Here is a 13,051-nt window from a genome sequence, read left to right as displayed (position 1 = left end):
GCTGCGCAGGGCTGAGCGCAGCCTCGGCAGAGCGCCGCTTTCCCCCGGTGGCCGCGGGGGCTGCCGGCAGCCGCGGGGAGGGAGGATGCGCTGCTGGCCGAGGGGTCGCCTTGTCTCACCGCTGGGAAGTGCGAGAGAAGCGAAGCTTCGGAAGGACTTCGGCAGTTCTTCCCAGGTGGAATAACGCAGACCTAAGTGATCAAGAAAACATCTTTCCCTTTCAAGAAGATTTATCAAGCTAGGTTATTTTGAGCAAAGAAAAAACCCCACGCTACTTCGAAAAATAGTCCGCTGGGGGAAGGGCTTTTTCTGTTTGTATTAGGAGAGGTCTAAGTTTTCTCGGGAAATTAAATACTCCGCCCAGGCTGGCCAAAGACTTGTTTCAATACCTACGTTGTCCACCTTAGAGCCGGAGATGAAAAGGACCGACCTCAGGTGTCGGTCCCTCCCAGAAATGGGCAAATCCAGCAGCAGCCCCCCTCCCCGGCTCCGCACGGCCCGCGCGGGGGGAAGGGCAGGGGGCGATGCGGATGCGGGGAGCCCCGGCGCGGGAGCGGGACGAGAGCGGGAGCGGGAGCAGCCGGAGCCGGCGGTGCCAGCGCGGGCAGCGCTTTCCCTCCGCACCGGCACGGGCTGCGCTCGCAAACGGCGTCCGAGAGCGGTTTAGTTTGCGTATACTCGGCACAAGCGGCAGATCCTGTAAGCTCAGACGATCTTTAATACCGGCAAAGACAAACAACAAATCTTTCGCTCTTACGTTACACGTAGATTTCCGTAACAAATAGATCTACACATTAAAAGCGATCTTAAATGGAATTCTCTGAAGAAAGTTTGTGAAAATTTAAGTAATTTCACTAATAACAAAACCAGACCGTTTTGGTTAAAGAGTGTAAAGAGAAAATGAAATACTTGGCTGCTCTAACAACGACCTATTTTAATTTCTTTTGTTGTAGCATTTGCCCCTTGCATTTGAAAACAGCGTTTCAAGATCGGCAACGCTTACGCTAATCTTTAATGTCTGAGGAGGAATGTAAATTGTCACCGGGAGGACATCGGGCTCGGTCTTTCCAGCGGCAGGTAAATGCTCATGGCGTTTCGTTTATGGCTTGGCTGCAAGGGGAGGCTGAGGCGGCCGGGGAGGGTGCGCCGGGGGCTGCTGGGGGCACCCATGGCCCCGGCGCCGCGTTGCGGAGCCGCCACTCCAACAGCGGCCGGTGGCGGTGGGGATGCGCGGGGGAGCGGGACCGCCGCGCTGCCCCCGCACCACCCCCCGAGCGGCCGCAGCTGCCAGGTGCGGTCCCACACGTGCACGCAGAAGCACCCACCACCGCCACCCCCACTGATTATTAATTAGTTTTGAAGAAAGACGGTAGGATCCCTCTTGTCGCGTTCTGTGAGAGCGTCCCCCGCGGGGGCGGAGGGGGGGGCTGCGGGCTTGCTTCTGCCCCCGGTGCCGGCAGGTACCGCCACGTCCTGCGGGGCTCTGCCGCCCTCCCCGGGGCGTCCTACCAGGGCAGCCGGTCTAGCAGGGCTCCCGCACCGCCAAAATCAGGGCATCCCATTCAGGGACGCTGCCAGGGCCCACCCGAAACCCGCCGTGCCGCCTGGACGGACCGTCCGGGAATAACGTGTAAGACGCCATCAGGGGCTCTCCCGTCGCCGCCCCCGGGATGTGCGCTTGGGGACCTGCTGTCCAGGAGGCTGGGGAGGGAAGAGATGGTCCGGGGCTCCGCAGGAGCAGTGCCAGGTGGATCTCCCTAAAGCAGGTTGCTTACGGCCCTGCGATCCTCCCCCGCCTGCCCAGCCGCTTCCTTCCCCCTCACGCACGGGCAGGTCGGAGGCACGGAGCTGGGAGGGGGCCCACGCCGGCGCCGGGCCCCTTGCAAAGGGCTCCCGCCCCTCCCCTCGCCGGCGGAGCCCCCGGTACCCTGGCACGGCCGGCTCTGAGCGGCGTGCCGCGGCCCGGCACAGGGAGCGCTCGGTGTGCGAGGCGGAGGCGGGGGCAGGCAGCCCGGACCCCCGGGGACACGCGGGTTCCTCCCATGGCGGGAGAGGCACCTGGAAAGCCACTTTCCCCTCGCAGGGACGGGGGCCGCCCGCCCCGGGCTGGGTCACTTCCCCTGGCTCCTGCAAGGGCGGAGGCGACCCTGCCGCCCTCGGGAGTCCCCGCGGACATGCACGGAGCTGGCGGGGAAGTCTCCCAGCACGTACTTACTGGCCACCTGGATCCCTCTAACAGTCTCGCCAGCCTCTCCTAAAGCCGAAGGGATGTTAGGGTGAGATTTAGTGGCGCTTGCACCAGAAGCAGGGTGGGAGTGATGTGTAGGGGAGATATATTCTCCCACAGTAACCTCTCCCCCTCCATCCCCGGCTCTCCTTGTCTCCCACCTCCTCCCCCCCCCTCCCCGCCCGCGTGTCTGGTCCGGCTGGGTTCAGCAGAGCGGGCTGTGGGCAGCCCCTCGGCGGAGGTTGTGTGAATGGAGGATCGGCCTGGCTGACTCCTCCTCCCCTGCAAGCGCCTCTATTTGAGCTTTGCAAAGTTGAGGGTGAGCAGGCATCCGAGGTGAGGCGTGCGAGGTGGCTGTGCCCCCCTAGCCCGGACAGACGGCCACAGGCGCAGACAGACAGACACAAGCACAGGCGGACAAGCCGCGCACGCCGCCCTGCCCTGCGCTGCCAGCGGGCGCAACCCCGGAGGCGATCCTGGAGAACAACCTTTCCCTGTCGCTGTTGCCGGCTCCCGCAGGGCTGGACCCGGGGAGCTGCGTGGCGGAGCAAACTTCCCCCAAAGGGCTGAGCTCGCCAGCCTGGTGCCTGCAGCCGGAGCCGGCCTCCGGCTTGGCGGGCAGGGGCCAGGTGTCCTGGAACAAGTGCGGCCCGGGGGGAGACTGGCTGCCCGGCGGCAGGCAGAAGGTCTGCGAGCAGATGAGCTCCGATGTCCGAGATCTCAACGCGCTGCTGCCCTCCGTGCCCTCCTTGCCGGGTAACAGCAACTGCACCATGCCGGTGAGCAGCGCGGCGCAGTGGGCTCCCGTCCTGGACTTCCCCCCGGGGGCCTCCTACGGCTCACTGGGGCCGCACTCCTTCATCAAGCAGGAGCCGAGCTGGAACGGATCGGACCCGCACGAGGAGCAATACCTGAGCGCCTTCACCGTCCACTTCTCCGGCCAGTTCACGGGCACGGCCGGGGCTTGCCGCTACGGGCCCTTCGGCGCCCCGCCGCCCAGCCAGCCGCCCTCCGGCCAGGCTCGGATGTTCCCCAACGGGCCCTACCTGCCCAACTGCTTGGAGAGCCAGCAAGCGATCCGCAACCAGGGTAAGGGCAGCGCCGCCGGGCGCCCCGGGGTCGGGGCGGGGGGCGGCCCCCGGAGGGTCCGCCGAACCCGATGTAAACAGCAAACCCGGCCTTTCCCGGCAGCGGCCGGGCAGGGTCAGGCGAGCCAGCCCTTCCGTGCCTCCTCTCCCTGTCGCGTCGCTGCGGGGGGGGGTTTAGGAGCCACGAGTTGCTGCTTACCCCCACCCCCCGGCGGGGCAGCGGTCGGCTCTGCCAGGTGGGCTGGAGCCCCCCGTCTCCCTCCCCGGGCTGGAGCAGCCTCTCGCTTCGCAAAAGTTTGTTCAGGCCGGGGACGGCGCAAGCCCTGGGATGGAGATGGGGCCGGTGCTCCGAGACAATTCCCTGCACAGACGGTGGCGGGGTGGGGGGTGTACCTCCGAACCGCCTCCTGAATCCGAAAACCGCTCCCCGCACGTCAGTGTGTTCAAGTCCCTTGTCGAATTAGCCTGGGGAGCTCTGAATGCCCCCGGCCGGGCTAGGCAAACAGGGGCGCCGCGTAGCTCCCCCCCAGCATCCCCGTGGCCAGGACGGGCTGCGCTGCAGCTGGCAGCGGCCCCCGCTGTTCGCACCGCCCTGAGAGATTCCCGTGGGCTGCACGACCGGCCGATGGGTCATCCCCTGCGTGTGGCACCGGGGATCAGCGTCTTAATCGTTTTTCTTCCAGCGGCTGCAGTGTAAACATCTGCTGGTGCAAACGCGAGGAAGAAGGGGAAGGGGGCGAGCGTGCGGAGAGCTCGCCCGAGACCTTTTGGGTCTTGTTCCCCCTCCTTCAGCCAGCGCCGGAGCCGCGGGCTGCCGGGCGCCTGCCCCGCACTCCGAGGCGCCGGGGGTGTCTGGCCGAGGGGGAGTCGGGCCGTCGCGGCCCCGAGACTCGGGGGACAGGGCAGCGGCAGAGGGTGGCGTGGCTCGGCCCGAGCGGAACGGCTCGCCGTGGGCTCGCCGCTTTTGGTGCGGGGTCGTCGGCGCCCTGCCCGCGGCTCGGGCTGCTGTGCGGCGCGGAGGGCAGCCCCCTGCCCACAGGGAGGGGCTGGGGTCGGCGGCCCCGGCTCTGTGGCGGCCGGCGAAGGGAGGCAGGGCGAGGGGCCAGAGCGGCGGCCCAGGCCGGCCGGGCTAGCTCTGTGGTAGCCGCCGAGGGGTGCCCCGAGGCCGGCGAGGCGGCCCGGGGCGAGGTTTGCCGAGAGGGGAGACGGCGGCGGCGGAGGGGAAGCGGCGGTTCAGCAGCGCGGCCGCGCACGGGCCTCCCCCGGGCAGCGCCGGGCCGCGGTCCCGGTGCCACCGCCCCGCTGCTTCGGCCCCCGGCGCCGGGCTCTAACGTCGGACGCTGCGGAGCGGGGCACGGGGCCGTGCCCTAGGAAGGACCGGCGCGTCCCTGGGGCTCGGGGGCGGCGAGGCCCCGCACCCGCTGCACGCCCCGGGCAGCCCCAGGCTCCCAGCGGCGGGGGCGGCCTCGCACAGACAGGCCGTGCCAGGCCAGGGGGTTCTGCGGGGGCATCTGGAAGGGGGTTATGTGTGGGAGAGAACTGGCAGCTGGGCCGAAAGAGCGAGGAGAAGGTGGAGAGGAGGGTGAGGGAGATGGACGCAGCCCTGGGTGGGTGAGCGGCCGGGCGGGAGGCAGAGCAGCCGCGCCACCCTGCCGTCCGCGTGTAGCCGCCGCAAAGGGGCACGGAGCCGGTATCGCACCGAGCCGCGGAGCCCGGCCCGGGCTGCACTGGGGCTGCGACGCCGTGCGGGCCCTGCTCGGCTGCGGCCCCGCCAGCCCTGCGCATACACCTGTGCCCGGCGGCCTCACACCGCCCCGGCCGCGCTCGGCCGGCCCGCCGCCCTGCCGGAGCCCGGGGAAGGCGGCGGCGGGGAGCGGGGCCGGTGGCCCGGCTGGCTGCCGTGCTCCGCCGGGCCGAGCGGGCTGGCCGCGGACGGGGGTGGCCTTCAGCTCGGGGCTTCCTCCCCGCCCAGGCAGCGCTGCCTTAGCCACAACTATTTTCGGCGACACGCAGCGGGCTCCTTCGGCAAGAAGGAATTCGGCAAAGGGTGTTTGTTTGCACTTTTTTTTTTTTTCTTTTTCGTGGATGGATAAAATGTTCTTGCTTTGGCTCTTCTCAAGGTTGAACTGCTATTTCTTTTTTTTTTTTAGCCGGTTCCTCCGACCGTGGGAAAGACACTACCTTGGCTCTGCGATGACATTTCTACCAAGTTTGGGATGGGGTGGGGGTTAGGAAACTAAGGCTTTGAAACCTCAGCCCAATTTTCTTCTCCCTCGCTTGTCTCTTTCATCCAGCTGGGCTCCTCCAACAACTGGATGCCCCCAGCACGCCCCATTCTCCAGCAGATGTACAACTTTCAATTATTTTCAGCACATTTTAATCAGGCCTGGCTCTGATAACGCCCTAATTAAAGAGACCTCGCTATCGGCAGCTCGGTTCAGAACTCAACTTTCTTATCACATTCCTGAAGCTTTGGGTCAGGCAACACCGGAAAATGTGGCCAAAACCTCGTTCTGCTCCGAGCTGCGTTTTGAAGGTCACCGCAAGTCTGCGCCGGGCCAGAAGCAACGTAGAAAGTGTCTGTTTTCTGCAAGTTAAAAAATGAGGCAGAGGGAAATGGGGGAAAAGGGAGTTGAAGGTTGATCCTCTACCCTGAGGGCTAAGGGAGGAGATAAGGAGCGAGAAACAGCTGTGGGATGGGAGCCCGTAAGGTACCGGCCTGTCAACGCTGCTCCCATCGCCGGGAAAGGAGCTCTGCTCCTAGGACGAGGGGGATGTGAGAGGGACTTGGCCGGGGACAAGGCAGTCCAGCCCCGGCAGTCTCAGGGCCAGCTTAAAATCATCGCGAAGGTGAAGGTTTCAAAGTCTTCTGGATTACTTTTTTCCCTCCCCGTCGCTCGCTTCACTTCTCCCGCGCAACCCCGTAGGTTGTTAATTAAGTCCTGTAATGTCCCTGGATCCAGGCTGTCTGCAGAGAGAATAAAATAGAGAAGCAACAGTCGGATCCCTTTGCTGCCCCCCCACTCTGTCCTCTCTGACACCCACCCCCCCCCGCCCCCCGTGATCACCGACCGGCGGGGGTGAAGCAGAGACCTGGCACCGAAGGGAACTGAAAGGAGCCTGCAAACAGCCCCGAGTGCTCCCCCTCGACTAACAAAATCCCCCCCCGGCTACACGCCCCATCCAGACGGGGCTGTGTGTGTGTGTGTGTGTGTGTGCCCGTGCTGGAATAAGCGGGTTAAGAGAGAGGGGGGGTGAGGGAGGGGGTGCTCGTTGCCCCTTGGGTTTCTTTTCCCAGCCCGCGTCGGACTTTTGTTTTGGTTTTTTGGAAGAGTGGCTCTCGGAGCAGCTTGGTTCTCGGGGTAAATGCTGATGAGCCGAGAAGCCTCTGAGATAATATTACTTTGTAATTACTTTTTTAGCTGAAGTTGTTTAGCCAGCTCCAAGTCATTAATGAAAGTTGGTGTCCAAGCACCTGATTTACGATTTCGTGGCGGCCCGGGGTCAGCAGAGGTGGTCTCTTTCCATCTGAATCTGCTCGACGTAGGAAACAAAATAGCCTGTTTATTATTTTGGAGAGCAGTTTTCGCTGAAAGGAGGAGTTTTTATTTTTGCATGTAACATTCCGCCTCTTTATTGCAGACTCTTCAGAAAGCGGCTCTTAAAAAAAAAAAAAAAAAAGGAAAGATTAAAGGGTAACTTCTAAATTGGAAACGGCAGAGGAGTACGCTGAGCAGATGGGAATCTTCCTCTTTAATATGAACAACAATTAATGAAAACATCCTTTTTATTACCGAAGCCGATCTGTTCTCTTTAAACACGAATGAGACTTCCGACTGTCCGCCCCTCGGAGCGGGCTGCCCGGCCCGGAGCTGCCCGGGGGGGTCCCGGGGGGCTCCCCCCGCCCCGTGCCCGCAGCCCTACGAGGTGCCTGTGCGGGGGGGGCGGGGGGGGAGCCACGGAAGGGGCACAGCCTGGCCGTGGTTTTTCCCTCGCCGTGGGCAGCAGCAGCGGGGGCAGATCCACCTGGTGCGATAAGTGCGAAGTATTGCGGTGCCGTGGGTGCATGGCGGTGGGGACCTGCGGCTCCTGTCGCCTGCTCGAAGGGGTTTGGTGGGAAGCTGGTGGCACCTCCTAACCCCGCTGTGGTCTCTCCGGCAGGTTATGGCACCGTGGCGTTTGACGGGACCCCAAGCTACGGCCACACGCCGTCTCACCACGCCGCGCAGTTTACAAACCACTCCTTCAAACACGAGGACCCCATCAGCCAGCAGCCCTCCCTAGGTAACTGCAGCCTCCGCGGGCCCGTCCCAAAGGGCGCTGGTGGCAATCTGGAATGACTCCGGAGTCGTGCCACTGCGCCTCCCCTGCCCCGGCAAGCCTGGCACGGGGCTGGAGCTGCCGAAACTCTGGGACCCGGGACCCTGCAGCCCCCTTGCAGCACAGGGCGCGGGACCAGCCGGTGGCCACAGGGGCTAACTCTTTGCCGCTTTCTCCACAGGGGACCAGCAGTACTCGGTGCCACCCCCGGTGTATGGTTGTCACACCCCCACTGACAGCTGCACGGGCAGTCAGGCCCTGCTCCTGCGGAACCCCTACAACAGGTACCTCCGCCGGCAGGGAGCTCTGCCTGGCCTCCTTTTGCGCGGGTTGTTGCTCGGACATGGTCTCTCCCCCGCATGCCGTTCAGCTTTCTCCTTTCTGCAAGGAAACAGATATTTTTTCCTTTCTCAAAAGAAAAATAGATTCACACGTAGAAAAACCCCAAACAACCAACAACAACAACAACAAAACCAAACCAAAAAGCCCAATCCACCCACCCAACAAAAAAAAAAACAAACACCACAAAACCAGAAAAAGATTCTGCACCCTCTGCCCCGGGCCTAGTTGTATAAACTTGGGGGAGCTGCTCCCTGGCCGCAGGTGCTGGTCACCTTTGGGAAGCAGGAGCCAGACTGCCCGGCCTCCCTGGCACATACCAGTCCTGGAACCCTCTGGTGCGAAGGGTTTGGGATTTTCCCTCATCCACGCCAAGGACGGGTGCCCACGGCGGCCAGCAGAGCCCAGCTGTGGGGCTCCACCAGCAGAGCCTGCCCCAAACCCCGCTCCAGAGCATCCCTCACTGCCCCTCCCCAGCACCCCCACACCGCACCCATCCCCTCCGCCCTGGCTCAGGCTGCGAAGCGCAGGGCGTCCACCCTGGCTGTAGGATCCGACCTGCAAGGTGCACCGGTTGGCCCCTGCCCCTGTGCCTTCGGTGCTGGTGATCTCCCCAGCCGCTCTTCTCCGAGGCTGGGAAGGTGCAGGACTGCTCAGCGGTGCGCAAGCACGATGGGCAGAGCATGGTACAGGCAATGAAAACTCGACTCTGTCCAGGGGCTTTGTTTTGCCCTTCCAATGGCTCCCAGGAGCGACAGGGACTGGCCTGCAAGGAGGTTATTTATTGAAAACGAGACAATAAACCTATCGGATTTCCGTGCCGGGAGAAAGGTGCATCTGGAGCTTTGTTGGAAGCACAAACGCTCTTTGCCAACAGACAGGTCCATGGCAAGCACGGCTTCCCGTTTTCTTTGGTCTGGCACAGAGGCCGGGCGTGTCTCTTGCAGTTTTACAACGTCTTTAGTGAGCAAAGAAGTTCCCCAAAATTTATTCCTCAACTTTTTGTGAACTTGGAGCCTCTCCCATATCTTGGAGTTGCTAAGTAACTCTTGCATACAAAACAATATGCCTGCACGAAGGAAGCTGTGAGCGGCTCCTCTCGTAGGCCAGTTATATCATCTCTGATTAATCAACACTGGACGTGGGACAACAAAATTCTGTCACTTCCAGAAGCCACTTTGCTAATGAACGTGAGTTGACGTCAAGGGAAGGAGGGAATGAGGTAATGAAGGAAGGAAAGAAGCCTATCCAGAGAGATTAGCTCGCAGAATAATTGGCGGGGCGAACTCCTGCGCTGAAGTGACAGAGATTGCTCGCCTCGTAGGGAAATCTATAAATACGGTGTGTAGGGAGGCTAGGGGAGTGCAGCTCGGAGCCACCGCTCTCCCCAGCCCCACAGCCCGCGGGGCTCGCCCCTGCCGCCCTGCCGGGGCCGCCGGTGGAGGCGGGGGCACGGCGGGCGACCCGTCCCGCGCCGGCCCTGCCCGTTTGTGCGGTGAGCGGTGCGACCCGGGCCGGGGAGGTGCGATCCCCGTCGGAAGCCGCTGCTTCTGCCGAGAGCTCCCACCTCCAGGTGCCCCGGGGGTGTGTGGGGGGGTGAGCCCAGCCTGGCATCGCCCCGCCGCCGCCACCTCCCGCCCAGCTCCGGGGCGTGGAGCCCGGCGCGCACGAGCAGCGCTGCGGAGCCTGTTTCTCCCCGAGCCGAGCCCTGATACCGCTCCGCTCCCTGGGAGGTTTACTGCCTGCTGCGGTGGGATCAGGGTTTAAGCCCTTAAACCTCACGCGAGCCCGTACTGATGTGCGGGGGTGTAAATCAGGGCAGAACTTGTTCCACGTCGAGGGCAGCTGTGCAAAGCCTGTGCCTGCATCTAAGCCTGAACGGGTGGGTGGGCTCGGTACGGCCTCCCCTGTCCCCCCGCACACCTTCCACAGCACCTGGGAACACCGGGGTTCCCGCTACACAAGTGTGCTTCCTAGAAAGTGTTGTCACGGCGGTGGATGAGCAGTTACGGTACAGAAACGGACATGACTCATTAGCCGCATCCCCAACGGCCTGGAAACCGACCGCACTGTCTTTATCCATATTTATATTGATATGGCGAAATCGTTACTTTTTTTTTTTTTTTTTTTAAAGACCGTATTTATTCCGCACCTCCTTTGCGAAGGTTTGTTTTGCTTTTCGCGGCTCAGGTGGAGTTTGCCGGCTGTGCTTTGACGACCGGTGGCTCGGTTGCCTCATCGGCAGGGATGGGGCGGTGAGGCTGCCCGCCGCCGTGCCCGTGCCCGCTGCGCGCCTCCCTGCGCCCATGGGCGGCCGCTGCGCGGGGCGCGCAAGGGACTGCGCCCACCCCGGCGGTGCCGCCCCGATGCAGCGCGCAGCTGCCGTGCCTTCTCTCCCGGGCCACGGCAAAGCCGTCGGGAAGGCAACAGCTTGGAAGAAATGGCTAAAAGATCGTAATTCTTACACTGGAAGCAAAAGTATCTCGGAAATCTCTCGCCTCGGCAACTACTCGCTGTGTTTATAGCGCAGCCCGTTCCTCTGCCAAGGAGTACTGCGCCTGTTGTTGATAGCTGGACATGGATGACAAACCCGCACAGATTGCAAGTGTGCACTAGATGACTAGCATTTGTGGGTCCATTAAAATGGTGATGTGAACTTTTCTACCTCGCGCTGTTTAATGTAGTAAACATGCTCGATGTTGAAAATTTACTGTGAGTCACACTTACAAAGACTTTAAAAGTGGAGGAGTCTTGGTTCAGATTATAGCTCTTTCTGTGCAGAGGTCAAGAACTCGGCAATACTGCAATGCAGGCCAAAACAAACTCTATATGATCTACTACTGGTTTCCTTTTAAGTTCCCTTTTTGCTCAGCGTTGACTTCCTTTTATTCCACTCCAACTTACATTAATCCCCGTTGTAGGAACGTTCCCCCCCCTTCCTCTCGTTTCTCTTTAAAAGCATCTCTGTAATGAAAATAAGTTATTTTTAGCGTCGTCTTTGTGGCCGTTTGGAGGGCCAAGGATTCAGATTGGAATCGGTGCAGGCATATCCCCGGAGACCCCGCTCTCCTTCTGATCATTCAAACCTCATCCAAAGCCGAGATTTGGAGAGGAGCTGTTAATTCCATGAGATCATCGGACGGTACTGTCAATAGTCGACCGTGGCGAGGTGTAAACGGAGTTAGGGATGCCCTGTTCTCTGTCACTTGTCAGATGCGAGATGTTTAAGCCTGCGTTGGTGCCCGACGGCCCCCGGGCATACGTGCCTGACTCTGCTTTTACCGGGGCCCACCTGCCGCCGTCCCAGGGCCGCCTCAGCACGGCTTGGCACAGCCCGGGCAGCCCCGCTTCCCGAGGTACAAGCCGCAGGGCCCCGGGCTCAGCACCTCCGCAGGAAAGGTGCTTCTCCTGCTTCTGTCCTTGGCCGCTGCCGGCGGCAGGGATCACGCGCACCCCCTCTGCAACGCTTCGGAGGGGGGTGGGGGTGCCCTCCCAGGGCAGGGGCATAGCCCGCCCGGGCGTGCCGAGGGGCCGCAGCGCATCCCGCGGGAGTCCGCTCCCGGGGCCGCGAGTCAAACGGCTCCGTCCCCCCACGTCGCGCCGCTGCAACGCGCCCTGCTCGGCTCCGTCCCGGGCTCGCGTGGGTCTGAGCCGGGCTGGCGTGGGGTGCCGAGCCGGGCTGGGGTGGGGTGCTTTTGGGGTGCTGAGCCCGGGCTGGCGTGGATCTGAACCGGGCTGGCGTGGGGTCGCAGCCCGGGCTGGCGTGGGGTGCCGAGCCGGGCTGGCGTGGGGCCGAGCCGGGCTGGCGTGGGGTGCCGCGGCCGGCGCCCGCTCCCCCCCGCACTGCCTGCCCCCGCTCCTGCCCCGCCGCAACCGCAGCGGGAGGGCGAGGGGGGTGCGAGGGCCGCGTGGCCGCTTGAGCCAGAGGCCCCGGCCGCGGCCAAGCGGGACTGAGCGGCCGGAGCGGCTGCTCTCGCCCCCGCTCGCAGCGCCTCGGAGGACGCGCAGCCCGGCCGAGCCCCCGCTGGCTCCCTCCGAGGTTGGGGCCGGCCCGGGCTCCGCCGCTGCGGGAGCCGCAGCCCCGGGAGCACAGCGCTGCGTGCCGGGGCGGGCAGCAGGAGGTGCGGACGGGGAGCTGCACCGCGCCGCTGGGCACCGGCCCGGGCTCGGGGCGGCTGGTCTGGGACGCTGTCACCCACCGGCGGCAGGCGGTACAGTGGCTGCGAGCTAGTGACAAGATGAATGAGTGTATTGCTTTATGAAAAAGCAAAGGAGGGGGAAAAGTGGATATTGTGGGGGAGGCTCTTATAAATGAACTGTCAAGCGAAAGAAAGTTAAAGGGAAATCTCCTGCTGTAAATGCATCGGGCGGGCACTTCTAATAAAAATCAGGGTCCTGGAGGAATTAATTACAGCAGCATTACAGGAAGAATTCGTGGAATTGCAAAACGTAGTTGGCACAGACCAGCACGGACTGCTGTTGCGAATGGGGAAACTGCGGGAGAGTTTAACAATTCCTGAGCTGATATGCAGGACATTGTAGTAGCATAATAGCACTTCAGACACACTAATGAATAATAGTGTCCAGTGATACTGACAAATGATATTACGCATACTTCGAGATTGAAGTCACTTAATTTGGTTTTATATGCAAAAGCTTCCCACTGGAATCTGACTTTTTTAGGTCTCTTCTACCTGCCACGAAGAAAACGAATAAGAACAAAAAAATACCCTCTTTAATAACAGAACGATATAAATTCACCGCACAAGTCCAGCGAATTTAGGTGCAATTAATCAACGGGGAGACTCGCGCTTATTGTGAGCGGCTGTTCCCGGGCATCAATCACGGAGCGCGGCTGAAAGCCCCGGGGGCTCCCGCCTCCTTCCCCCCCCGGCGGGCCGAGCCTGCGCGGCGGCGGGGAGCTGCGCCCCGGGAGCCCCGCGGCTCGGCCCGGGGCGCCTGCTCGGCCTCGCCGGCTCCGCGGGCAGCCCTCGGCCCTTGGGGGGGCCGGCCGGGCGGGGCTCGGCGGGGTTCGGCCGGGCTCGGCGGGGCCCGCGGCCGGCGCTGCGCGGCCGCG

At 62.6% G+C, this 13,051-nt stretch overlaps 1 protein-coding gene across 3 annotated transcripts in view; it reads left to right on the top strand.

Annotated features, from left to right (window-relative positions):
• Positions 1-587: 587 nt before the first annotated feature.
• WT1 (WT1 transcription factor) overlaps positions 588-13,051 on the top strand; it is a 37,634-nt gene continuing 25,170 nt past the window's right edge. For 2 of the 3 annotated variants that reach the window (XM_080405876.1, XM_080405875.1), the window contains exons 1-3: positions 2,549-3,316; positions 7,477-7,599; positions 7,817-7,919. In XM_080405876.1, coding sequence (XP_080262002.1) covers positions 2,926-3,316; positions 7,477-7,599; positions 7,817-7,919 — 617 coding nt within the window. In that variant the 5' untranslated portion in view covers positions 2,549-2,925. Of the gene's footprint in view, positions 700-953; positions 1,078-2,548; positions 3,317-7,476; positions 7,600-7,816; positions 7,920-13,051 lie in introns of those variants that run through there. The other variant, XM_080405877.1, reaches the window with a different exon arrangement.

Source organism: Falco punctatus, assembly GCF_963210335.1.
Source record: "Falco punctatus genome assembly, chromosome: 10".
In the NCBI taxonomy this organism is placed as follows: domain Eukaryota; kingdom Metazoa; phylum Chordata; class Aves; order Falconiformes; family Falconidae; genus Falco; species Falco punctatus.
This window is presented reverse-complemented; position numbering and strand designations above follow the sequence as displayed.